Source organism: Metopolophium dirhodum, chromosome 6 (genome assembly GCF_019925205.1).
Source record: "Metopolophium dirhodum isolate CAU chromosome 6, ASM1992520v1, whole genome shotgun sequence".
Taxonomy (NCBI): domain Eukaryota; kingdom Metazoa; phylum Arthropoda; class Insecta; order Hemiptera; family Aphididae; genus Metopolophium; species Metopolophium dirhodum.
Window position 1 is genome coordinate 1,936,795 of NC_083565.1, and position 27,643 is coordinate 1,964,437.

A 27,643-nucleotide genomic window follows, 5' to 3' on the forward strand; every position below is an offset into this window, starting at 1 on the left:
TCATTTGATCGCCGCCGTGTCCGTCTAGCCGTACGCGTGACCTTTTCACTCGCGCTACACCCAATAACAATATAATATATAGAGCAAGTTTAACGAACCGAATGCAATACTATAGCCGACAGTATATTATATTGGTGGCAAAAACACTCAAAGGTCACAAGCGAATGCGTAAAGGAAAAAAAATTGATATTTTCTATGCTGCACGCGGAAAACATCATAATATTATAGCATATAATTATTATAATGTTTTTGATGGTCGCTGTTATATTTGCTGCCAATTTTTATGATTTAATTTTTTTCTGCGCACACGCGAAATCGGTTAGCAAAATAATATTTATTTATTTGTTAATGTTTGGTTTCCATTTCAACTGTACCGCGTATTATGCTACGCGAAATCATTAAGAAAAAAATATAATCGATATACCTAACTAATATAGTTTAAACTTTGTAATATTGTATTGTTTGGTTGCCGTGGGAACTGTAACAGTCAGAAAATAGTTTTTTGTATCCAGCCCGAAAACATATACCAGATACCTATATTATGTTAAAATTTATAATGAAATCTAGAGTTTTAACGATCGTTCAGATAAATAATATTAATCGTGACCGCGTCGCCACGGAAATACGATATTATAATACATGCGCGCAACAGGTAGGTAGGTTATGCATACCTAGTAATAATGTCATTATAATGACAGTATTTAGGTACGTTATAAAACGCCTATAGTATAATAGTTATATTATAATATATGTGTACAATATAATATATTGTACAACACGTGAGTCGCGGTACAATAATATATCGGTGCGATGTTGCGTAGGTAGTACATAATTATATATGTATGTCGATTATTTATATTATAATAACCATTATTCATTATATGTGCGCCGCGAATCGCGATAGCCTTTGTAACACCGAATCCTAGTGCGTCGGTCGTTATACATTATACTACGTTGTACCCATAACGTATATAATAATATACTGAATAGTATATACAGAGTGGGTCATCGCGACAATCGTTTTCCGATTTTTCAGTGGTGTTTCAAGAGCTAGTCCATCGTGGACTCGTTTGTCCCCGTGAACAAATTTCAGTTTCCATTAGGTCATATTTTTTAGTCCCTGAGCTTATGGGACATATTGTCCTCGGACAGTGTATAGACATTTTCCAAATTTATCCAAATTAAAAAAATTATATAAAAACAATCACTTTGGGTCACAGGGTGACAGCCAATTTTTTTTTTCAACACCTGTTGAGACCGCCGTGCATTTATTTGCCAATTTTACCATTTTTACGGGCAACAAAATATGTCCATGTTCAAGAGAGGCTATTAGGCTTAGCCCACCTCCCCAAAAATTATTGACCCCTAAAGTGTTGGTAATTTTATTAATTATTGACTTTAAATTATGATATAAAAAAATCATCAATAACTAGTAACTAAGTACCTAACTAAGATTATGCACAAGCGTGATTTCGGATTTTTGAACATATTTTAAAATAATATTATTTAGCCTCCCCCAAAAATAAATCCTGGGTGCGGCCCTGAATTTGTTAGAAGTATAAATATAAGTTACTATTATACTGTTTAGGCACCTATTTAATATGTTTGTATATATTATTATATAGTATATTTAAGCACAGATATTATAGGTATTTACTATTTTAACTTTTTTGTTTTTGGTTGTATAAAATATAAATCTCTAAAAATTCCAAATTAAAATGTGATCAAAGAGTTATGTCATTAATGATAATATTATATTATTACTAGAACTGTGATAAAATGTGTAAAATATGTGTAATATTAGCATAATAATTTGACTAATCCCTGCCTTTAATATGCATAGAGCAAACATTTTTGCACGTGCCAAAGAGTATATTATCGATTATTTCGAGATCTTTTCGGCGGACTACCGCGGTGGTATCACGCGCGTATATTATTTCGACACACGTGCCCATCTGAACAGCGTGCACACGCTCGTCGTTTTATAGATTCTGAGGAGTGATACATGTAATTGTCAATGGTCTTTCTCAGAATAATAATTCGGAGTAGTATAATTTTTCAAACCTAAAAATCTTTATACATTTTTGTCGACCGACGCGATAATGACAATACGTAAGCACGCGCTGCGACTTCGGCGTACCTATGCCATATATTAGTGGTGCGCAACCTATTTTGTTACGACCACAAAAATTGTATGATACATTTTACGTAAACCTCCTCTACCCTCAAACAAGATAAAATTAATATAACATAATATAATTTTTACCAAAGGTGGGTGAGTTCATGAAAAAAATCAACTATAGTTAATATAGTGCGTTAAGTCAACATTAAGCTATAAAATATTAGTTATCAGGGTAAATACCTATACATTAAAATAACCTAAAGTTACTACGGAAAATAACATATAGTTAGAAGTACACAATAATTGTATTAATTATTTTACCATCGGAAACATTCTGAGTCTCAGGTAATGACTCATGTTGTTGATGAGTTGTAAGTTGTGAGTATATTATATAAATCGTAATTGGTAAATTAACTAACTCGGCTTTAACTTTTTAAGTATCCTACTGATGTATCCTACCGATGTCTGCATATTATTTTGATTATTACCTACGCGTGATGATAACATTGGTATAACTTATTAATATTGTAATGTATTTCGATCGCCGTGGCGATGCTAGCGAGCAAGGACAAACACGCGACGGCGAGCGCGTCCGCGTGACCTACACGACGGTCGACGACGACTACGACGACGGCGACGGCGACGTGCGCGTCCGGACCGAGAGGCCGCGTGCCGCCACCGCCGCCGGCCGGTCCGCCGTCGCATATATTATGATTATTATTATTATTATTATTATAATCACAAACCGCACACAAACACGTACTCACACGTGTGCATAATGTGCGTGTTTTACGTATAATATTATGCCATCCGTCTGGCGACCCTCGTCGTGGCGCGCGGAGGACGATTGGTTAAGTTATCGCATTGTCCGACTGCGTAGATACACGGCGCATTTATATAATATACGTATATAGAAGTAGTTGTATAATATACGTAAATCGGGACCGGATAATTAAATTATTATTATTATTATTGTGCATGGCGTAGTTTTTTTTCTTTTTATCGCCAACGTCAGGTACAGCCGTACAGGATGATTGTTTTTCACTGCAGTAAACTGCACGAATCAATAATGTACTGAACGTGTCTTAGAACAAAATAGTATTATCATATTATAGTTTCTCGTTATTCCGAACGGCGAAATACGTTTTTAATTTCATACTCATAAGGAGAATATTTTTCTGAGAACATTGATTTCGATCGAGCAGTCAATCAGTTATAAGTAGTTAAAGTTTAGATGCGAAAAGTGCAGCGAATAGTATAATATAGTGCGAAAGTTCGAAATTATTTTGTGGAGCCCCTGTGCTCCTGTGGCTCACTCCACTCTGATCATCGAAGTTTTAAATTCTTAAGTTATAACTGCACAATATTACCTAACCCAGAGTATATAGTAGTAACTTCAGGAGTGGTAGGTGATTTGGTAGGGAGGGGAGACTATAATCAAACATCAAAAGTCTTTCAATATAGTCTCCTAAAAGCGATTAGGTAACAAAATAATTGAAATATTTTCAATCATTTCAATAATTTTGTTAAATAATATGTTCGCATATTGAAAAGCACTATACCTTTATAAAATATTATATTAGTTACCTACTGTGGAAAATATTTTGACCAAAAACATTCTTAATTTTCCATCAACTCCTATGAACTGCATCTGCCTGTCGTATTTTAAAATTAAATCATAAAAACTAAAGAACTCATTTTTTCTGCATATATAGTATCTCTTTTTATAATAACTTATTGTCTCTGAACGAACCAGACGGAAAAGAAATATTAACAGTTACATAAACAGTTTTACACATAAAAAAAACAATGTGTTTATTTTTTTTATGAGAAGGCTATCAATTCTGTTGGCCAAATGTACCAAATGTATAGGTACGTTACTAGCTAAAAATGTGGTTTTGTACATTTGCATCTTCCTCCCAACCATAAAAAATATCCAAGTTACGAACACGATAAGTTCTAACATACCGGAAGACATATTAGCAAAACGGTCAGATAAATAAGTTTCTATGCACGGAATTAGAACTTTTATAAAGACGCGTAAGTTCCTATCAATATTTACAAGTGATGAGTACAAAAAATTACCATTTCACTCGACAATTTTTGCGGTTGGTGCACATGTGCTAAAGTATAAACATGTTTGCCTCGTTTTTTCCTTTAATAATGCATTCATTGATTCATTCAAGTATTATTTTTTGAAATTTTAAGCGTAGGTACTTAAATTAAGGACGTATTTTTACTGTAATTTGTCAATCAGATGATTTTTTGAAATTAGTGACGAAGTTTAATCGTGTAGTTTTTGTTGTTTTTCAGTATTATAAACTTCTTATATAGGTAGGTACTATAAGGATCATGGTCCATAATAATATGTTTAGAAGTGATACTATAGGAGCTATGATGATATTAATAAATTATTAATAATAATATTATAATAACTTTGTTATACCTAATATATATTTACTGAAATTTGATAATTTTTAAAAATTGCTCAATACATTAGGTGACTAATATGTCTTTATATATTTTTATGTATAATTATATTAAGTATAAGGACTATTATTCTTAATTATATTATACATTAAGTTTTATATAACTCGGGAACTTTATTATACTCGTCCGAATTTTGATTTAGACGCGTCAATATTTTCAATGAAATATCTGATTAACAAATTAATATAAAATGTACTTTTCGACAAAAAGACGTCTGTATCGAGCCGAACTATTCTCTTTAAATTGTGTAAGTATTTGAATGTTATGTGGTGTGTGTGTGTGCAATCAAACATCAGAATTCGAATAAATGCATTATTACAGAATAAAATGAGACGTTAATTGTGATAATATCCTTAACGAATCGCTCAGAACACTTTCTGGAACACTTGACGTCTTGACAGGTCTGAGGACTGTTTTCGTTGACTACGCGGCGGAGCCTACACAGTCCTGCAGCGGTTCATTCCGCATAACCCACACATAAGGCTCGGCCCATAAGCGATAAGGCAGAAAACCCCGATACACGCTGACGATCGAATTTTTTTCCGACGAGAAATATATGATGTTAATAACGTGTTAAAACGCTATTATTTTTATTATAAACCTATATGGTATATTACATTATTATTATAACGTATACCACGCACATGCACGCCGCGTGTAAGTCCACAGTTGTCCGGACGCGCGTTCCGTACAGGTATAGGTAAGTATATTAGGTACCTATCTATATAATAATAACATAATATTATGTAGACGTGAAATTATTACGTTACACATATTGCCCATATAGCTGGCGGTGGGCTCGTATACATATTTTTTTTTATTATAATATCATAATATATGCATGCTCGTATGCGTGTGTGTGTTTTTCGTTATAGGCGTTAATAAACTCGTTTACTTATGTATACGAGCGGCGTGTAAAAAAGGCATAGGTGTCATAGGTGCCGACTGCCGACTGCCGACTGCCTCTATATACATATACAGATATACGTGTATATATTATAATGATACGAGACATACGTATGTGTGCTGTCATTGAGATCAATTTTTGTAAATTAATTACTATGTTACATTATATATTTATATATCATATGATATTTTTAATTTTTAATGTCGAGTTCTGTACCTAGCACCTGTAGCACAGCACTATATTATGTATAGGATGTTTATCGTACGGCAGTTACTAGTTAATGGGTCTATGGGTATACTACAGCAAAGTGTATGAAATACAAAAATATTGATTGACTAGACCATCGTCGTAATAAATTCACATTAGGCAAAAAATATTTGCAAATACCTTGTGATTATATTTGTTTTCGTTTAACTCACATTTTTATTTTTTAGGCCGGTCAATATAATATAATATAATATTTTACTCAACAACGCAACTGTACGTCCTCGTTGGTCGACTACCTCTATACCTGCCTACGTGATATGTGTTTTATTCCATCAGCCGTCGCATAACTACAATGTTATTCGAATGTGTCGTGTTAGCAAGTATAATTAAAATATATTTTACAATAAAACTATTAATACTATAAAGTGATAAATGAAATAGTACCTATTCTGCAATGCGTTGTGATTAACTAGTAAACTATATTATTATCTCACAGTAAATATACTACAGTGAAAAACAATTAAAAAATAATAATCGCATTACTTAATAATATATTGAAAGAAATTCTGTTCCGTCACGAGTTAATATTAACTATCTATACATAATAATATATAGATTTGTATTACGCATCGTAAGAGGCAGTAAATCTAAATACGACTATGTGACTGTCAAACAATTAGACGAGAATAGAGAATAAGAATTTGTTACCTATGTAAATATTGTCGATTTGGTTCTACTCAATAAATAGGTAATTATTTAAATACACTTGTTTTTTATATTTATATATATAAATTAAATATACACTACGTATCTGTGTATAGAAATATAATATTTTATTACATTTTAATACCTAGTAACATTATTCTTTATTATTTTTTAAGTGGTTTAGTGAATGCTAATAAATAAACATGCTAAAGCGTCCTCGGTTGTATGTTATAACGAACGTATATGTTCGGAGAAACAAAAATAATAATCATTATTCATTATTGTACTACAGGATATCAATACAGACGGAGTGTGACATGCGGAGAGGATATGCATTTTTGAAATGTGTGTTATAAACACTGTATATCCTTTACAACACGTATTATTACAAAATATATTTCGTGTCTGACCCAACAGCGGAAACACATACGTTGTATGGTCGATTTGGTCATTTCCGCTGAATAATAATACAAAAAATCTCCGAGCGTGTTAACCTTAACAGTTTATTTAGTGAAAACGTAGGTAAATAATGATGTACCTATATAGGTACAATATATTATAATATAATATTATGGGTATACACCATTACACAGAAGAATATTACATTATAGGTACTTATACCCGAAGGAAATGAACCTGTTGCGGGATGATCATACCCGCGGGGACTATTGTAAACACGATGTAAACAATGGGATGCGCAACACGCATAATGTGATTGAAACAAAATATAATATTGTTATTGTATATGCGAGAAAAAGTGCGCTGGAAATGAAAAGATCGGAAGTACAAATTATATAATATTATAGGCGTCATGTGTGCGCGAGCGCGCATATGTGATATCCGAGATTTCAACAGGTGAACAAATCAAATCCGTTTACACTATATAATATGTAATAATGTGTAATATGTAGGTACCTACATCCGAACCGCAGGAAGTCCAATTTCGGTCATTCATTGTCTTTGCATAGGTATAACTTCTCGGCGATACAGTTTTTATTTTCTTTACAATCACGTACCTGGGTACTCGTATAGTCTTTTCCGGCCAGCACACGTCATATGGTGCACGCGACCGACGCCTTCCGAACGGAACTGCAGCAGCAGTCCGGGATGTACCTATGGTAGACCTATAGTCATGCTGCAGTCCTACGACGGCTCCCGCGGACAGGATATTAGAAATTTGGAATTTCATACAATATAACAACAATAATTTATAATATCGTATGCACCAACTATAATCACTGATAGAGAAACGTTTTTGAGCAAGTCCACTCGTTAGGTTATATTATTTTTTTTCATTTTTCCTTGGCAGGAGTCGTCGACAAAACATTATCGTTTATTTTGCCCTAACGAAACCGAATCGTATTCAATACGTAATCACATCATACACACCATTTTATTCATATTATCGAGTAGAATATTTTACGAGTAATAAAGTTTAGTACATCCAGATATATAGTACTTATAATATCTCATAAGCATTTTGACGTATGGAAATGTAGTCAATTATTAATCAATATAATATAGTATTTTCCATATTATACACATATATTATAATATATATTATATTTGTAAATTTATTTTTGTATTAAAAATTCAGGATGTAAGCCAGACGCATAAATAAATAAATTCATGCAATTATACGAGACTGTCGCAAGACACGTGCGGCGTGAGTGTTATAACACCGTGGTTGTAATAATAATATTATTACATAGGTACTGCACCGCGAGTATTATGTATAATATTATTATGAGGACATCCCGCTTGCTGCAGTCGTGTGTATGGCATTAGTAACGAATCTTCACGAACTTTTTTAGGCCATTGTACTTCAATTGGACCTTTATTATCATATAAGACCTTTGACGACAATAACAGTTTATTATATGCTCATATTTTCCCTACGTTCTACCTATACGATCGAGAATGACGTTTAGTTATGCGTAAACACTTCCATAGTAACAAAGTACCTTCCGTGGAAGAATTAACCAAAATTACTATTCTGACGAAACTTTTTTCGGACCTAATTTATTAAATAGTGTGATATAATTCCCCCTCCCCCTCACGATATTATAATTATGTTTGTGACACTCTACCGTTCACTCTTCCTTACTACCCTATTGCTTCTCATTGCAATTTTGATGTACATATTTCTTTTTTTTTAATCTTTCTTAGCGGTACAGCAGACGTTCCCAATCTATACTCGCATCAATCTCACTCCGTGTCCCGAGCCCATCCAACAAAGAACCACTCACTTTTCTATGCTACAGTTTCACCACACCCCACCACGTATGGTATCAATAATCATTTCATACACAGTTTTCTCCACCAGTTTAATAAATTATTTTAATTTTTCTGCTAACCTTAATTTTTAAAATGTATTTCATGTGTTTGTGTTTGTTAACTATAATTCATCTTCTACACGGTTTTACTATATAATTTGTTATAAATTATACAACTTGTCAAATGCCACATGGTGTCAGATAAAATAAATAAAATAAAATCATTCTGACAAGAATTAAAACAAACGGAGCATTTTACAATGTGTGTTACATGCTTTTTTTAGGGGGTGCATCGTGCATATAATATTAATGCTCAAAAAGGTTTATATATAGACATATAGTTTAGGTTTCAAGTTACGAACTATTTTTGGATTAAAAGTGTTAACTATACAATTATAGTCAGTACTGTCGAATGTGGTACGTCAAGTATTCAAAAATCAAAGTGTACAACATTATTATAATCAGTTTTAAATAAACCTAAATTTTTTAATCATCGACGTATATTAATTAAAATAATAATATAAATAATTTATATTCGGCCCATAATTAATTCAAGTATCTTATACATGTTTGTATAGTATACAAAGTTTAATTTGACCTATGATTAACAAAAAAACAAAAATTTCAAAGATTTTGAAAAACTTTAAAAGTTCAAACTTTAAGTTCAAATAGGCACGGGTGAACTTTATCCGATTGATCCTATATTTTGTATGGTAAATTTTTGTATGTATATACACTGTTTTAGGTGGTGAGATGAAAAAATTTTTGAACTTCAAATTTAAGGATCACCCTATAATATTGTATACCTACATAATATTATTTTCAAATTGTTTTGAATATTTTAGAACGTGTACCTATATAGTCATAATAGTAATAATCTATAGAATATAAAATATTAAAATCAATCAGTATGGATATTAATATATTATCGATGCTTAAAAAAGAGACATCTAGTCATATTATAGTCTTTTCATGAAATTCTTAGAACACTCGAGATTAAAATGGTTGACGATTAGGTGTTCTTAATGTTCTGAAATTATACCTGTACACATGCATATTAGATAGTTACGAGTGTGATATTTTAATGTGCTACCTCTTTTGTTCGACTGTGTGTATTGCGTATTACCTATATGGCTATAATATACTCGTAATATAGGTTCACTATACAAACATTTTAATCGTATAGGTAATCAATTGAGTTACCTGCACACTGCACTAAGTACAATCATTGTACAGAAATTAAAAATAGTTTTGAAGAGATACTATTTTTTGGCGGTAAGTATCTGTAATTGGATATCATTAGAAAACGTGATTTTTGTGATAGCTATATTATAGTACGCTGCATTATGCAAATAAAACGGTTGATAATGTATAATATGCTTACCTCTATAATATTTTATAACAATATTTTGTTTTGGAAAGGATCTAAATTGCTAATACATTAAGATATTAAGGATTCTTAGTCCTTACCTATACAATATTAAATATTTAAAAATATTTTAAGCACTTCTTGATGATATTTATTTTCCAAGTCTGTAAGTTATGTACACATAAAATATACTATTAGTAGTAAATGTTAACCATGGGTGTACAGTATGAATAGGGAAAATATAAAAAAAATGTTACAAATTATATTTATATAGGTATTATCATATTAAAATATTTATTACAATATATGAATATATATATTTATTTATTAAATGTATAGTCATAATATTCAATAATATATTATCAATGTAACGTGTCAACTTCTCTATTAATGGCTAATGGTATTACTATTCGTCAGTTATTATCGTAGATATAATGATTTTAATATTGTCATCAATTTGTTATCATCTGCATATTATATTATTCTATAATTTATATCAATTTATTTTTTTCTATTGTCATTTAATTGTTCGTTTTAATATTATTATGATTATGATATTATATGTTACATGGAAATGTGTCATTAGAGACTAGATAAAAACTTCTTATTGCGAGTGATCAAGCTTCTAAAAATTATTTGCGATTGCGAAATGTGGGATAATATAATTAAAAAAAAAAAAACCATTCTATAAACTATACGGAATAGAATAATAAGGCGCAACTAAATTCGATTTGCCTATTATAAAAACACAGCCGTAAGCACAAAAAGATTAAATTATCATAAACAAATTAAAAATTCTTGTGTATAATTAGTGTATATATTCAGGTATACAACGTTAACTAAATTTAGTACAGCTGAATTATTCGATTTTCCGCGAAAATGACCCACTTTAATTATGATATTCGCCTTACTTATTTTTCGCTATAATATGTAAACATTGTACAAAACGAAATTCCGTTTTAAGACACGTATAAAAAACGATTAAACACTCTAGGCATTTTTAGATAGGGCTATATAATTAGATGTTTGGACTGTTATAATATTATAGTCAACAAATTAATTTTTGGTCTAATGAAACGTGTATAGGAACAATCATCGATTGGTGTTAAAACCGATACCTAAAGGAGACTATGTGTATATGCGGTTCAAAAGATAAAGTACTCTAGGGACTCTTGGAACTTAAACTGAACATACAGCTCTCACTTTTCAATTACAGAAAATATTCAAATTAAATACATTTCAAATAGGTACCTCTATATGATATAATATATTACATATTTTTTTTTAAAAAGTATAACTGAATAATTATCAGTGATCAAAAATAGAATAGTTAAATTAACAATGTTTATGTGCTTTGATTAAGTACCTACTTTTAAAAGTTACGTTTTTTTTTATATCAATTTTATTGCTATTGTGACTCATCGCGTATTGCGAACACATGAAACGCGTAATACTATACGTTTTGAAAATAACAAAACAAGACGACAAGCCTATTATATTATAATACTATATATTATTATATTATATTTACGCACAAAACCCGTTTGGCAATAGAAAATAATATGTATTTATATGTGTTAAGTGTACATGATTGAACCAGAGTACACTGCACGGCATATATATATAATGTATAATATATGTGTGTGCATTGCCGAGCATAAACATATTATATATATATACCTATCTATTATATTATATTATTATTCCGCGTGCACGTAACACGAGACGCGTGTATACAATATTATTACACACACAAACACACACATAAGTACCGAAATCGTACTTTCAACGAGTGTGTTTGAACAACCTATTATATTAAATTATATTATATATTATTTATATATATATATATATATATATATACATGTATTATAACCTACCTATATATTATATTCTCGGTTGTCTAAGTGGCGTTTCGTGTTCGGTAAACCGTAAAAGTAAGTAGGCCAAGATTTGAAGAAGAAGATAAATATCTCATATCCTTCGATTACTTTTTTTCCGTATTATTACTATTATTTTTATTTTTTTCGGTTTCGGTTTTTGTTGTCGTCGTCGTCTTAGTTCTTACTTTTCTTCTTCTCTTCCTTATCCCGTGCTCTTCTTACCGGTTTGTTGTATACGGCGGCCCCCGGGGCAATGGAAACCGTCAGACAACCACATCGGCTATGGGTCCTACATTCATTAATCATCCGTATTTGATCCATTAGATCCAACAAAAATAATACGCACGTGTAGAACTATTTTTTTTATACAATAATATAATATAATATCGGTCTCACACGAGCATAAGTCTCCTCTTTGTGTGTGCGACGGGCAAAAAGTAGCGATGAACCCTTTTAAACGAAATAGACCCGCGTTTCGCGATAATACACTATTGTGATATAATATAATATTATCATTATTATTAAGTGTACGTCTTTTCGCCGTCGTTATACATCTTATTTCTAAACAAATTTTTTCATCAATCGCGATCGATTTTGTGTCGCGGGCGAGTGCGTTATCGCCAAACACATATTTCACATCGTGTTTGTGTACGCATCGGAATAATGACTATTTACACATAATAGACTGCCGACTATAATATATTATAATGGCGTATAATATTATGATGATGGAATAATGTGCCGGTACCCTTCACCGACATTAATAAACAAGCATCCGTAGAAATGTGTCAGATGTTATGTACCTAACTACCTATATCATTTTGAACGATGTTTACGGTGCTACTTACTTGTTTTGTCCGTCTCGTTGCGGGTGGCATAGCAGCCGATAACTATAATAATATGTACAACGATTAGGTACAGACGTACAGTAGTCTTAACTCTTAATCCACCAGCCATGTTCACGTTCATAATATTTAGAGAACGACTTGTGAAATCCCTATATTATAATATATTGGTTTTATACCAGAATATAATAATAGAACGTAAACGTGATTGAAATTCATATTTTTAAGGAAATTGAACAACTTTTAAATCGTTATAGTGAAATTTCATTTTTTAAATTTAAATTAGATCCTGAGTGGAATGATGGATAATATATCGATTTTATAATGATTGTTTTTTTATTGTGTGTATGTATAAGTACACGATTTATAGTAAGATTTTCGAGATTTCAATGAATTTTATTCAAATTTATATGCATATAAAAAATAATCGTGCCTATATGACGTATCTTTAATATTTTTGAATTTCTATTAAAGAAACTTAGGAAACTTGCAGATTAAAAATTCAAGATTTTTACTAAGTGAAAAAGTTTTTATAATTTTTATCACATTTTTTCTATACAAAATAGTATTATACTCAACTATTAACAAAAGACAAATATAAAAAAAAATCAATATTTTAGATTAACTCAATGACCGTGGACTGACTTGGCGGCCGCTGGCTGGTGGACGATTCCGGTTCCTCGGGCTCAACGCCCATGGCTGTCGGATCGTCCACCTCCATCGCTACCGGTTGTGCTGGGGAGGTAGGTGGTGGATTGGCGCCCTTAGAGTCCGAGGTTGATTCGTGATGTCTGGCTATCCGCTGTTCCTGACTTACCGCTGATCTCCTGGCCTTCAGCAGTCTTATCACTTTCAGCAATTTTTTGTTGTCGTACACCTTCCTGGAGGTTGTCCGATTTTGCGGAGGTTGAGATAGTGGTGGCTGAGGGCCCCTCCGGATGTCAACACGTAGTTTCTGCCGTAGTTGACTAAAGTAGTGTGCCCATTCTCGATGGTAAATCATCTCCCCTATTGGGTCCCGTCGTACGCGCTGAAGTTCTTGGCGCACCAAAAGTATTTGGAGATTTTGGGGGGCCGTTGTGTGTTGGTCTTCGGGAGGGGTGAGCACGTGTGGCAGTATCCGTTGTAGGCGGCGTTGCGGGATTGTTTCTCGTCCATTTTCCGTCATTGCTAGCTGAAATAGTGATTTGGTTTAAATGGTTATTTTAGTTAAACTAATTAGTCTTAAAGAATGAGTTTAACTTAATCCTCTAACGTGGAAATAAACGTGCCTGCTAGTAACCGTAGTAATGCACTCGAGTGTTATTTTTACGTTAGCTATAGACATATTATAAACAATTAGCAGTGTAAGTATATAGAAATGGAATAGTTTTTTTTAAATTTTTTACTCTGTTCTTAACCATTAATACTGAAGTTACCTTCATTTCTTAGTCAAATTAATTTAAATAGAACGTTAATTTTAATAATATAGCATCTTAACTATTTGAAAGTATTGAAATAACTCATTAGAATTGTAATGTCAGGAATCGGTGTTGTTTAGTTTAATGATTTGGAGAGTTAAATTAACCACAAGTTAAGATCATAATAATAATAATTATTATAATCTGAATTATTTTAACAGTTAAAATTTAAAAAAATCAATGAACGTGGTTATAACTTTTTATGTAGGTCCTTGATTTTGCTGCTATATTTTTACTAAGTACGAGCATAATGTATTATTATAATACCTACCTTTGTATTTAAATAAATATTATAATATTTATTAAGCCCGTCAAAAATATTAACAAATATGAGAATTTATTTAAATCATAGGTATAATATTTGAACATCACGCGAATACCTGTGATTTACCTAATTACTTACTACTAATTGCATTTTTATGCATTTACATTATATTATGTTGTTATATGATAACACGTACCTATATATACACAGCAACAACAATATTATTACGTCCATATAATATAATATTTTATTATTTGTGTTGCACAATATTTAAAGGTATATTAAGCATAATTTATGTTTAAGTTTTTTTGTACCTTGGTGACTAAAGGCGTCTCGATCCACTGACAACACTTCCGTAGTTCTATAATATACATGTCATATTATAATACGTATTTCAAAATTTTAATTAAATAGATTATTTAACTCGTTGACTGTGGCATGAGCTCTTATAATATGAGATCTCACCAAACTTTGTCCTGACCACCACGGAGTTTTTTCATACGTTTACTTAAATACAGTTTTGACAATTTAAACAAAATATTTATAAAAAAACCTAATAATTATATTTGCAAACTTGTAACAACTACAGAAAATGCAACACTGTACATATTAAATCTTGCGTGGTAACACCACACAGATATATCTGTGGAAAATACAGAATATCGACTATCGAGACATAGAACGAAATCTTATTGGAATCGTTTCCAGTGCGAGATACTGAGATTTTATATGAGATCTCAAAATCCTGGTTAAGTAATTTTTTTGGGACTTAGAATTAGATCTTGTAGCAAATTTAAGTAACATAGTGAAAAACCCCCAGCCAACGTGTTAAAAAATAAACAATAATTTATAAAATTTTATTTATTCAAAAACCCTATCATTATTTTAGATTCTGAGCGGAACGATAAATGTATTGATTTTACAATGATAATGTGTGTTTTTTTATTTTTTGTGTCTTTGTACACGCGTGAGGCACGCGATAAGTAGTAGAAAACATAATGCTTCGATTTTCGCCTTCGATAACTTTTCTGGTGGGAAAGAGAATCTTGTTATGGTGCATTTAAGAGGTAAAAATTGAAAAAATTTCCAGTAGTATTCAATATAATATATAGCGTCAAGAAAAACAAAATTACAAAAAAATGGGAATTTTCACGCAAAATCAGTTTTTTACCAAATCAATTTTGGTTTTTGGTGTATTACATATAGGTATAACTTAAAAAAGTAACTGTAGCTGATATTTACCAGATATATGACATTTTTACCAAATATTTATATTGGAATTTTCTATGCATGGTTTAATGTTCAAGAAATGTTGACTTTATTTCAGCTATTTGTACGCATTTTCAATTTTCCATTTTTTTTTAGTTTTTTTTATAAATATCAATAAAAATTTTTTCTCAACGGGTCAATAAGCTTTAAAATATAATACAATGTTCCTCATAAATTGTTATAATAGCAGTGTTTAAAAATGTTAAAGATTCATTTTTTTAAGCATTTAAAATTCAAATTTAGAAAATTTTGAAAATTTGTATTATTTTTTGGTTAAAAACTATAAACTGTTTAATTTTTATAGCTGATGATTGAAAATGTATAACAAGGTTTTTTTATAAGTAGTTCATGCTGTAACGAACAAATCTAAAAATTATATAAAAGCAATTTTTTTTTTAGTTTAATATTATTGAATTCAAATTTAACACATTCATTACGGCGACCCACTCGACACCTACTGTACACCAGAGTGGTATTAACTTGCCACCTGTTTTAAATATATTAACTTAATAAATTGTAGGCTGCTCCTGTAAAATCAAATTTGTTAAAATGGTGTATCATATTATATGATAATAATATGGTCTATATAATATTGTACAGGATAAAATGATTTTTCTGGAGCTTAATGAAAAGTAGGTGCCCCATTTGTTTTTAGTTTCAAAGGAATTATAATAATTATAGTGTGATACTGCTCCAATCATAATGCCGAATGTAAACGGACATCTCGTTCTGTCTATTAACATTTAGTATACGATGAAAATATACTAGAAAGTATATTTAGAAATATGATATTTATAATTAAATTTACAACCCTATAAATGTAATTATAGGTTGTTCAAAACTTTAGACCAACCGCGTGGGATCAGTATTGATTTGGTGACAATAATATACTCTACCAAACATCTTAAAGCCATAACGTTAGTCCAAACATTTTAAAAATGGTATGAGGGCCTGTATCCTCATACAGTTTATAGTTCTATGAATATATATAGGTAGGGACCACGTACGTGGATACATGTATAATACAATGCAGACACACGTTTTTTGCTCTCCACATTGCCACAGCAGTATATACAATGTACATGTACAATTATACAATTATACATGTATCTACGTACGTGGTCCCTACCCTATAAAAGACGAATTCTGAGTACTCTTATTTTCTAAATACCTAAACATATTAGTTCCGCATCGTATATAAACGCATAAATCAATAACGAACGGTTGGCGTCGACCCGGCAGCATGCGCTCAACTCTCTTAATTCCGACGACTTCCGTCCTCGCCGCAGGCCGATACAATGTATACACACACATATACATACTATAATGTGTATACGTAAAAAATTGCCTTCACTGCTTCCACGTGATATGTACAGACAATACACCGACGGTCACATCCGAATCGCGTAAAACACAATGACATGAGTACATACGCGACGCCACCGTCGTCTCGTGCCCCGAGGCCGGACCTCACTCCCCGGTGGGTTGATTTCTCGGATTCCGGACCGGACAAAAGAAACGCGGTCCGAGTCCGAAGTCCGCTTCGTCGGGGCGGTCCTCCATAGATCACCACGCTAATCTTCGGTATCCGGTCTCCGCATTTCTATGCGTATATACGTGTCGCAAAGAACAGCTGCGGAGCTACAGTGCTCCCGTGGACAGCCATGTACCCCGCGTGCACGTGTACCTATATACGCATTTATCGGAAGAAGACGTGCGCAATAATATAATAATATATACAACAATATAATAAAGATGGCACGCATGCACACTCGCTCGCAACAACAATAATATAATATATTATATTATATAACACGCGCTGCACGACTGCAGAAGAACGACGACGACGATACGACCGCGAAGACGAGGACGAGGCCGAGAACCAGCGGGACGCTTTCGCGGTCGGACGTCCATGTATATACGTATAGGTATAGGACTATAGGTATATAATATAATATACGATTGGCGAGATCGCGCACGTGGAGGCACGTACGCTACTTGTCAAGAAGTCACCGTGTGCTTGCGTATAATACCTATGTATTATTATATACGCCCCGAGTCCTTATACACACGCTGTTATACGGTTAGATCGGCCGTTTGATCGATCGCGAGCTCCAACGACGACTACGACGACGACAAAAAAAAACCTTTGTCCGCCTAAACGATCCGACACCGCACGTGTATGTATGAGTTCACGTCTCGACCATCGAAAGACTTATAATAGTATAACGTACGACGACAATATAATAACAGTTGTGCATGCGGTGCATTGTGCTCCGAATCGCTTTATTGCAACAGCAAGTATAACAAGACGTAAACATCGAATGAGAGTCACCGATACGGGTCGTCGCAGCGTGTGCGGGTGTGCACAAGCGTGTGTGTGTTCGACAAAATAATAATATAATATGATAATATATAATATATCGGCCAATATACGGAATTTTCCAGGACTCTCCTGAATATCTTATTGTACAAAATTGTGATATATATATATATATATATATGCGTTTCCAACGTGTCACTATATATACAATTAAATTATAATACATCGCGCGCCCCCGAAATGGATCCGAGGTGGTGTGCTGAATTACTTACATTTCTTTGCCCGTTGTCCCTTTACGATGTTAACATTTTCGAGAAACGAAACCATAAAACCAAATAACTTATTATTATCATAACAGTATACGAATATAATACAAAAATATGTGTCTTATATATAATATAATATTGTATAACACTAAGATACGTATTCGATTCTTGTCAAGTATTTCTCATCTGTGGCGACATTGACATCGTTCGAGTGAGAACGCACATGGTCTTGTTCAAAAAAACCTATAGTAGGCACCTACGTTATATTATTATTATATTAGACAGATGGAAATGTGCCAAAAATACCCATCTCAAGCGAATAACAACGTTAAACATCTTCAAAATATATTAGCCGTAAAATAATAAAAACAACTTTATATATTTTCAAATGATAACCACACAGAAAACAAAGGTATATTTGAAAGTGCTTTAACGTGTATAAGTTTAAACAATATTATTCGATTTAAACGAAATAATCAATAAAATCGATACATAATGATACAGGTATCCGTTATATATCGTACGGAAGTCAGTGACTTTAATGCCACGCATTCGTGTTATGTTCGCACACATAGGTAGGTAATATTTTTTTATCGATAATAATACATTTTAAAAGCTATTAAGGTTTTTTAAAATATAATTTTTACATAATTTTATATTTAAAACAAAAATTATATTGTTTAGTATTTGTTACCGTAATTATTTTTTTTTTTATGATGCCATATTCTTTATTGCAAAGCAGAATATTTTTCTAAGTAGGTAGGTATTTTGATGTCGAATTTCCGATGAGTAGTTCGTGAGTTAAATTTTTGATAACTTATAAGCAGAATTGAGTGACACTGCAGGGATTTCCCACAAGAGTCTTTCGCATGACCACTGTTCAACTTATTTACCTAAACCTTAAATACTGATAATTTTTAAAGTTATAAATAATTAACTATACTCGTCCAAAATTTGATCTGTATAGATCGAAGTACATCGAATACAATTTTGCTTTGGAATATGTAATTAAAAGTGTACCTATATGTTGTCATTCAAAAAAGTAAAAACTTAAAAATTATTAGAATAAATAATTATGAAAAATATAATTTAAATTTAAAATGTGGTTTTGTAACGTCTTTAAATCATGTAAAAATAATATTTTCAAAACTATTAATGTTTTTAAAACAATGAGTGTTTTAAGATGAATAATATTATTGAATAGATTAATGTTAGATCGCGTACGTCACGGTTTTGGAATATATTATGTTCTTTCAGAAACGCACTACGCCGCCCATGAGTTACGTGTCAAACCTGTCCATGTAGCAATAGTTTTCGCATTGGCTCGAAATGACTCTTTTTTTGGTAGTCGTTAAATAATAAAATTGTTGTTCTATATAGCTGCTGATAATACCTGCTATAGTATTATAGCTATAATTATCGTAGTGAATTTCCACGCTGAGCTCACGACTATAATATAATGAATCATGTGTGTCACATTAGCTCAGTATAATAACTTAAATAAACACTTAGGATATGTGTATAATTTATTATAAGTTAGTCGGTTTGTCCCCGACAAATATTAAGAGAGGGCATTTGGTCCCCAGAAATTATTAGCCATAGGACGTTTGGTGTCCTGCAAGGGGCTTGTGGCTTAAATGAAAACTTTATATAACAGGTTTTTACTTTATCGTACAGTACTGTCATAAAATATTGAAAACCATGAGAAGTTACAGTAAAAAAAAGGCATACAATTATGTATTACATATTAGTTAAAAAAAAAAACTAGAACGCAGTCTGACCCAAATTTGAGTTTTGGCACGAATTTGGTTGCACATATAGAATTTAAGTCTATAACTTACATACCTATGTCATGTAGTCAACCTATACTCTACAGCAAAACATTATTTTATTAGTGCATTTTTAAATATTTTATTTTCAATTCATATTATAATAATAAAATTATTAGGTTAATATGTATATTATATTGTATGTATTTGTCATTTTCGTATAAAAAGAAGTTGAAAATTTAATTAGAAAAAGCCTAACGTGACTAATAATGAACTGATATTAAATAAAGTTCCGAACTTCATATAATTTTCTTGCTATATTTGAATGTTACTGAAGAAATTAATAAAAATAATGATTTAAAAAATTTGAGAGATCAAAGTTCTATAGTCAATATACGCTTGGTGTAGTGTTTGAAAAAATCAATTAGAATTTCCGAAATGGGGGAAAAAATACAACCTCACTACGTATACCAAATGCACGAACAAATTTTTCAACAGCGTCATGTAGGCCGCGACGAAACATTCGGGCAACGGATACATCATTTCAGCACCCATTTCGTACAGGAGCAACTGGCTACACGGGAAAGCTATCTGGACTACGCATTCCAAGATTACTGAAAACGTGCGTAAAAGTCGTTTGTTATTATTAGGTATTTATTAATAATAAAATTATGATCGTTATCGCGGTGAAATGTACATGTGTTTGCGGGTGCGTACAGGCCGTGAGCTTGAATTTGAAGTTCATTATAAGCATCGATCAGAAGAGGAAAATCGTCGACACGAAACGGCTGGCCTGAATAAACATTCCATTTTTTTGTTGCCGGGGGCGCTGTCCGCGAACGTCCTGATCGACAAGCTGAGGATCGTGAAAAACTGTATTCGGGTTGTGAATTCCTAGGGGAGAAAACCCACAAATAGACGCATTATTGCACTCGAATTTAAAAAAAAAAATGAATACTAATCGCCGTTGACGACGGATTACGGGGGGGAACGCTGAGTTTGGAAAAAGTCGACGGTATCAGCGCCGCCCACGGGACTGACATCGTGTTGGACAACGTGAAGGCAAACACGAGACACCATACATGCGATTCTTTGAAAATGTAGAATAAAGAAAAAATTACGATTCGCGATTAAAGAGTCAGGAGCGGAGGAGGGGCAAATACGTACGTGACGAGCGTTTTTAGCGAGTGAAACATTTTGGCGCTCTGGTGTGACTCCATCGACAGTTTTGGCTCGTAGGTCAGCGGCGTAATGTGCTTCGGGAAGAACATGTATACCAAAAGCGTGACGAACGCACGTTCAGGACCAGACCTGTAAATGTATATATTATAATATAAGTTAACGGCATTATATACGCGTATTTCGCACGAACGCGCGAGGCGTTCAAGTCTCCGTACATGCGTGCAACATGTGCATGATCCGACTCCTCATGATGAACGGTTTCGGCGGTCCGTTATTTACCACCGATACCACATTGAGGACGATTATGTACCTACGTGACCACCGAACCCAGCGCCGTGTCTGCCGGACAGAAATCTTTAAACTCGCGCGACCGAATCAATATCCCGGTGTAATATAATATTAAAGTATATAGATTATAATATTATGGTACCTATGTGCGGTACATTATGCCGAAAACGCAGGCGCGACGATCATTCACGCCAGCACTGACCGGTAGCCATCGTGTTCCTCTCGTTCTTCGGGAACCACTGCGCCGACATGATGGTTATTATCAGAGGCGTCATCTCCACGACGCCCACGGACTGACATATGGCCGACAAGTGCAAACACCTATAATAATATATAATATAATATATTAAGTATGATGGATCGTTATAATCACTATAACTATACGCGTTACGAAGGGGCGTGCTACTATCTATATATACGTTTATTATACTGCAACGGTTGGACCGATTTAGCGCGTGGTAAACGCTTATACGAGCGAATCAATTTTTATCGTTACAACTTATATTATACATTTATACCTATACCTATATATAATATAATTTGAACGTGTAATTGTATAATAGTGTTAGGTACAATGTATGTGTAGTCTCGCTAGTCGTTCAATAAAATCGTAATTGGTTTTGTGCGACGGTTATTATTATAGTTATTATAATAGGTACTGCAAACTCGTCGAAAAGTGCACTTGTTTAAATTTTAAATAAACCTCGAAATACTGCACGTACTGCTCCGAACATCGAATATTTTATAGTAACCACTTTTTATGAACACTTACATCATGTAATACGAATTTGAATCATTCGTTCAATTCGTTCCGGCGAATAATAATAGGTTATATACATAGTTAATACATTATTATAAGCAAGGCTGGCCATTAACAAAAACGAGTTAAAAAGTTATAGTCAAGTTCCTATTGACTAAGTCTCATAACGTGTTACTTTTATTTTGTAAAGTAACTTCTACAACCAACAAGTTAAATTGTATCCATATATAGTGTGCAGTTACTATAGATAATCAATTAACTAATTTTATAATCCGGTTAAGTTTTTTGTCCTAATATGAACACCATAGATTAAAAATATATTTACTCTTACAAATTATTGTAGTTTTTAGAAAAAAAAAGAAGTAATATAATCGTAAATATTAATAATAATTGTAATATATTATGTATTGTAAATACTAAATTTTAGACAGTTGAAGTGTTGAATCCACTATTTCTGAATTTCAATTAGAATAAAAATAACGTTTATAAAACAATATAAATAGGAAGGTACAACTTTATATAAATTTCCATATTGAAAATATTGCAGTCTCACACTCTCGCCCAATCACATTAATTTCAAATTTGTTAAAAGCTACTACTACTACTACTTAGTTTAAACTTACTAACTCGATTTTCTAGTGTTCCAATTATTTTTATTTTCGAGGAATGTATATGTTATATTTTCCGTGTTTATTTTCCAGAAGAATACTGGGTGAACATCGGTGTATTCTATTGATCGGCTCTAAGTATGGAATTTCTATATCTTACGGGGGATGTGACTAAAATAAAAAATAAGCAGTCTATATAAATTCAGTTATTTGATCATTGTACATAATTTTCATCTTATACGTTTATAATGTATATAGTTACATTTAACTTTTATCATTGTTATACCTATAGGTTAATCGGTTAATGTGAGGCGCTAATAAATATATATTTTTACGTATCTACACAGTACATATTATTGCAATGTAAATGATACATACTCGCGTTATTCGGAATATATACTACACACTTAGATAGTTAGATCGCGTGAAAAAAATAGAACGACCATAACAGTCTCAAATTCTATCCTGCGGTGATAATATTTATAATAATAATTATACCAGCGGTGATATTGTAGTGATTCGTGATAATAATAATAATAATTATACCAGTGGTGATATTGTAGTGATTCATGATAATAATAATAATAATAATAATAATAATAACAACATACGTCCAGACGTATAATGTATAATTTATTATTATTATTATGTTTATATATAATATTATGTATCCGTACCGTATTTATTGATCGTCAGACATGCTGGAAACACTAGCACCGCAGCCATCAGGCTACCCCATATGGGCAATAAGGACAGCGATCTGCTAGTCCAGTTTGGAAAAGCCAACAGTGCCGGCTCGTGTATGGCGCTCCAGATGGACTGAGAAAATGACTAAAGCGGAGGTAAATAAATCGTATAGGTATACATTTTGTAGTCTCCAGCAGAGATAAACAACCATATAGGTAGTGTACCTATTATATAATATGTAAGTATATAATATAATATCTCAAACTTATGGCGCGTTTTTTTTTTCGCTAATCGAATGCAATATACGATCACGCGAGCTGTATATACTGCAATATAATAATAATAATAATATAACATTGCGTTATCGTGTACGTGTGCGAATAAGCCAACGATATAGTAAGACGTACCTACCTATTGTATATATTAATTTCAATAATAATGTATTATGTCAAATCCGGGGCTGGAGGTAGGATATAAAATTTTGAAAATATAAATTACGCGTCCCGCTTTAAAACGTGTTTCGTACATTGTAATATATAATTGGATCGTAAAATTATATCGAAGTGGTCTCACGTATAATAATAATAATAATAATAATAATATATAGTTGGGCATGAATGTTATTTTATAGTATTTGATATTTCGGTATCACGTGATCCGGTAGCTCGCGTGAGGTTACATGTTTTATACTTGGATTAAAAACGCTGTAGACATTATACTGACGACAACAAATCCCATCTCTGACAGGCAAATCCTCTTTCTGTGGAAACTGTTTGATGAAACCGAATGGACGGGTAATCTTGGAAAGATTGTCAAAGTCTCGACGGTATCTTACGAAGACAGTCCATTCTCGATTTTCTTGAGAAAAATCAAAATTACTGTTCAGAACTTTTATAATAATATAGGTACTATATAATATAGAGGTGAATGTGCCACCAAAAACGTCAAATGTTGCGGGTTGGACACAGAATATTATAATATTATAAAATGTAATGTAATACACTACACATTGCGCGATGAACGAGTTAAATTTTGTCTATCGTTACAACTCGTGCAATGTGTATGTTACATTTTATGTCAATTATGTGCATCATGCGTTGTATTTTATATTTTATGTAACTCAGCATGGGTGTTTGTGGTTAATTGTTCGATGCACATTAATATCTATATAGACATGGACACAGCTGACTTTTTAAATATTATAACGATGCACCGTATTATAATATTATAACGACATAACGTTTTACATTATTTATTATGGTCTAACGTCTAACCCTCGGTAACCGTTAAAATGTTATTGTTATTCGGTAAAAACCATAAACCGTTATCGTGCCAATAGCACATCATCGGGCCAAGTCACGTTCACGTTGAACACCGTAAATAAGTTTACTATGTTTTGAGTTTATTGCTTTACGAATCGATACTATTAGTAACAACCATTGAAATATATATGCCTATAACTATACTCAGTACTTTTTTTTATACATATTTTATATTAAAACAACAAATTAGTATAAGTTCGAAGGTTAGTAATAAGTTTGTTAAGATCTTACAACAAATAGTTGCCTAGTATATATTATGGTTCTAAATTAGACACTTTTTTACGTCAGATAGTGGTGACCTTTGACGACCCATGGTGGCGTGATTGTATGAATTCATTGAACTATAGGTATAGGTGTAGGTGATTTTAAGTACATCTAAATATTATATGTAATTAGATTATTAATAACACTAGCACACGGCAATAATTAATGTCAGATTACAAATATTCCACCACGATGCTTATTATAAATTATAATATTATAATATTGTTATACCACTTTAGGCTTTTTTGGAGTTGTCTATATGGAGCGATCGTAATTCATAATAATAGATTAAGGATATCTATGTATAGTCGAAGCCAGAATTGTGTTCGAGTATGCAAGAATCTTAATTGGCCGATGAACTAATGAGGGGCCTATCCCCCATACCCCCTTTCATTCTGCCATAATATGTATATTATACATTGGTATCTATTTATAACTTAATATTATTACAAAAATAATAACTCAACTAGATATTACATATTTGTTAGGATTAAAATGTCAAAACCTCTAAATGACACTTCAAATTTGAAATGCTTGAGCAAAGATTTAAAAGTAGGAAATATAATTGTATGTCTGATACCTGGGGATGTGAATTTAATGGACTATACAAATAAAACATGATATAAAAAATATAGTTTAAAATTTACTAAAATATGCAAACAACATTTTTAACAACTAATTAAAAATTAAAAATTGCATATAAAATATGATATCGTAAATTTTTTTAAAAGAAAAAAATCAATATATATTTATATTTATTACTCATTTTTATATTCATATTAAAAAAATTAGTTGAACTTGGTGGCCCTTAAACCCTAATTTAAAGCAGCCATTTTATCAAATATTATAGGACGTGCAGCTGCATATTCCCTGAAAGACCCAGTGGCTCCGGTCCTTGGCCTAAGTACTTAAACATAGCTATCTTACACATACATCTTATGAGTAGGTACCTAGGTACTTCAATAATCTCATGGGTGTTTAACAACATCGTAAACAAATGAACACTCGATTCCTTGTGGATTAATTCGTGCAAGGAGTTTGCTTTCTTATGGTCGGACGTCCTCGCCAGGGCCGGTAGGTACGACAGTGGAGTTGCACAGACGATTTAACCGTTTACTAAACGTAAGATGAATAATTAGAAAACTATAACATTTTAATGAGAGTATTGTGTTGCGAACAATGCAGATGATTGCTTATATACTAACGTCTAATTAGTAATCAATAAAGAAATGAAACACTGTCTACGCATATGACAACGATTTTTTTAATAATTATTACCACTATAATATGCTTCAGTGAAAATAAAGTCAAATATATCCGAACAGCAGACCTTGAGCTACCCGAATACGATTTAAGGTGGTGGTGAATACGCATAGTTCGACACCACGAAAGGAAAGTGGCGTCTCGCGAAACACGGTCGACGCTGACGTTAAACCTTACTAGTCCTTACGGAGGCGAAAAAGATTTTATGCCGTCACTCATGAGTGTTCCGAAAGAACGTTAATCGTTTATGATATCCGTTCTCGTCGTCATTCCTACAGACTTAATAGTGCGGTTTCTGTATTTTCTATTTTATTTCTATATTTTCCAACTAAAATGTATTTTATTTGTTTTAGAAACTCGTTTTTTTTTTATTAAAAATATAGTCTAATCTTCAAATGTAAAGAACTTATAAAAATTATAAAAATATATCACGTATATATGTGACATGAAAATTATATTTTTTGTACAATAGAGAGTGGTCGGCATGAAATCTAAACGATACTGATGACGAAAAATTGATGTTTTATTCTTACCAATCATTAGACGAACATATAAAAATAACGACGAGGCGTGATAACGAACAAAATCAAATTATATTACGAGTTTCATTAAACGGTCAATTTTTAACATAAATATGTTGCGCTGGAAACATATTTTTTGTTTCTCACCGATTTTTTGTAAGATTTTTGTTGTCATGGTAACTATATTAAAAAAAACATATTTATGATTCATTGATTTTCCTTGTAAAATATCGAGAATCGTGCAATGGTTTTTTCCGAAGAGAATACATGCCGCTACCTTTTGTTATGAAATTTACTCGAACTAAAAAGTTTAATATAATATGATCAACAGGTCAAACGTTAGGTCAAATTTGACTAGATGTATCTGTAGTTTTACTATATTATTATTAAAATAATTGTTAAGTAACTTCGGTTACCAAAAACTTAGACCATCAGTTACTTTCGCTCAGAATCGTTTTTTCTCAATTTATCATTGAATAAAAATTAATACATCATCTATTAGAGTGTCTACTAAATGACGAGGTACACTTTACTCGGGACTCCTACTAAACAGCAAAGCGGTTAGCTTTTCCCCCCTTTTTTAAATCTTTTA

At 32.2% G+C, this 27,643-nt stretch overlaps 1 protein-coding gene across 2 annotated transcripts; it reads right to left on the reverse strand.

The window, feature by feature from the left end:
• Nucleotides 1–13,444: 13,444 nt before the first annotated feature.
• On the reverse strand, nt 13,445–21,858 carry LOC132947227 (uncharacterized). 2 transcript variants are annotated; one of them, XR_009664857.1, is made up of 4 exons: nt 21,769–21,858; nt 21,324–21,467; nt 14,844–14,890; nt 13,445–13,978 (listed from the first exon to the last, which is right to left on the reverse strand). XR_009664857.1 is itself a non-coding variant. In XM_061017468.1 (4 exons), coding segments are annotated over exons 1-4 (399 nt in total). In that variant the 5' UTR covers nt 21,556–21,840; the 3' UTR covers nt 13,445–13,772. The 2 variants fall into 2 exon arrangements, 1 of the variants encoding a protein (XP_060873451.1); XM_061017468.1 differs by having other exon boundaries at nt 21,554–21,840.
• Nucleotides 21,859–27,643: the final 5,785 nt, after the last annotated feature.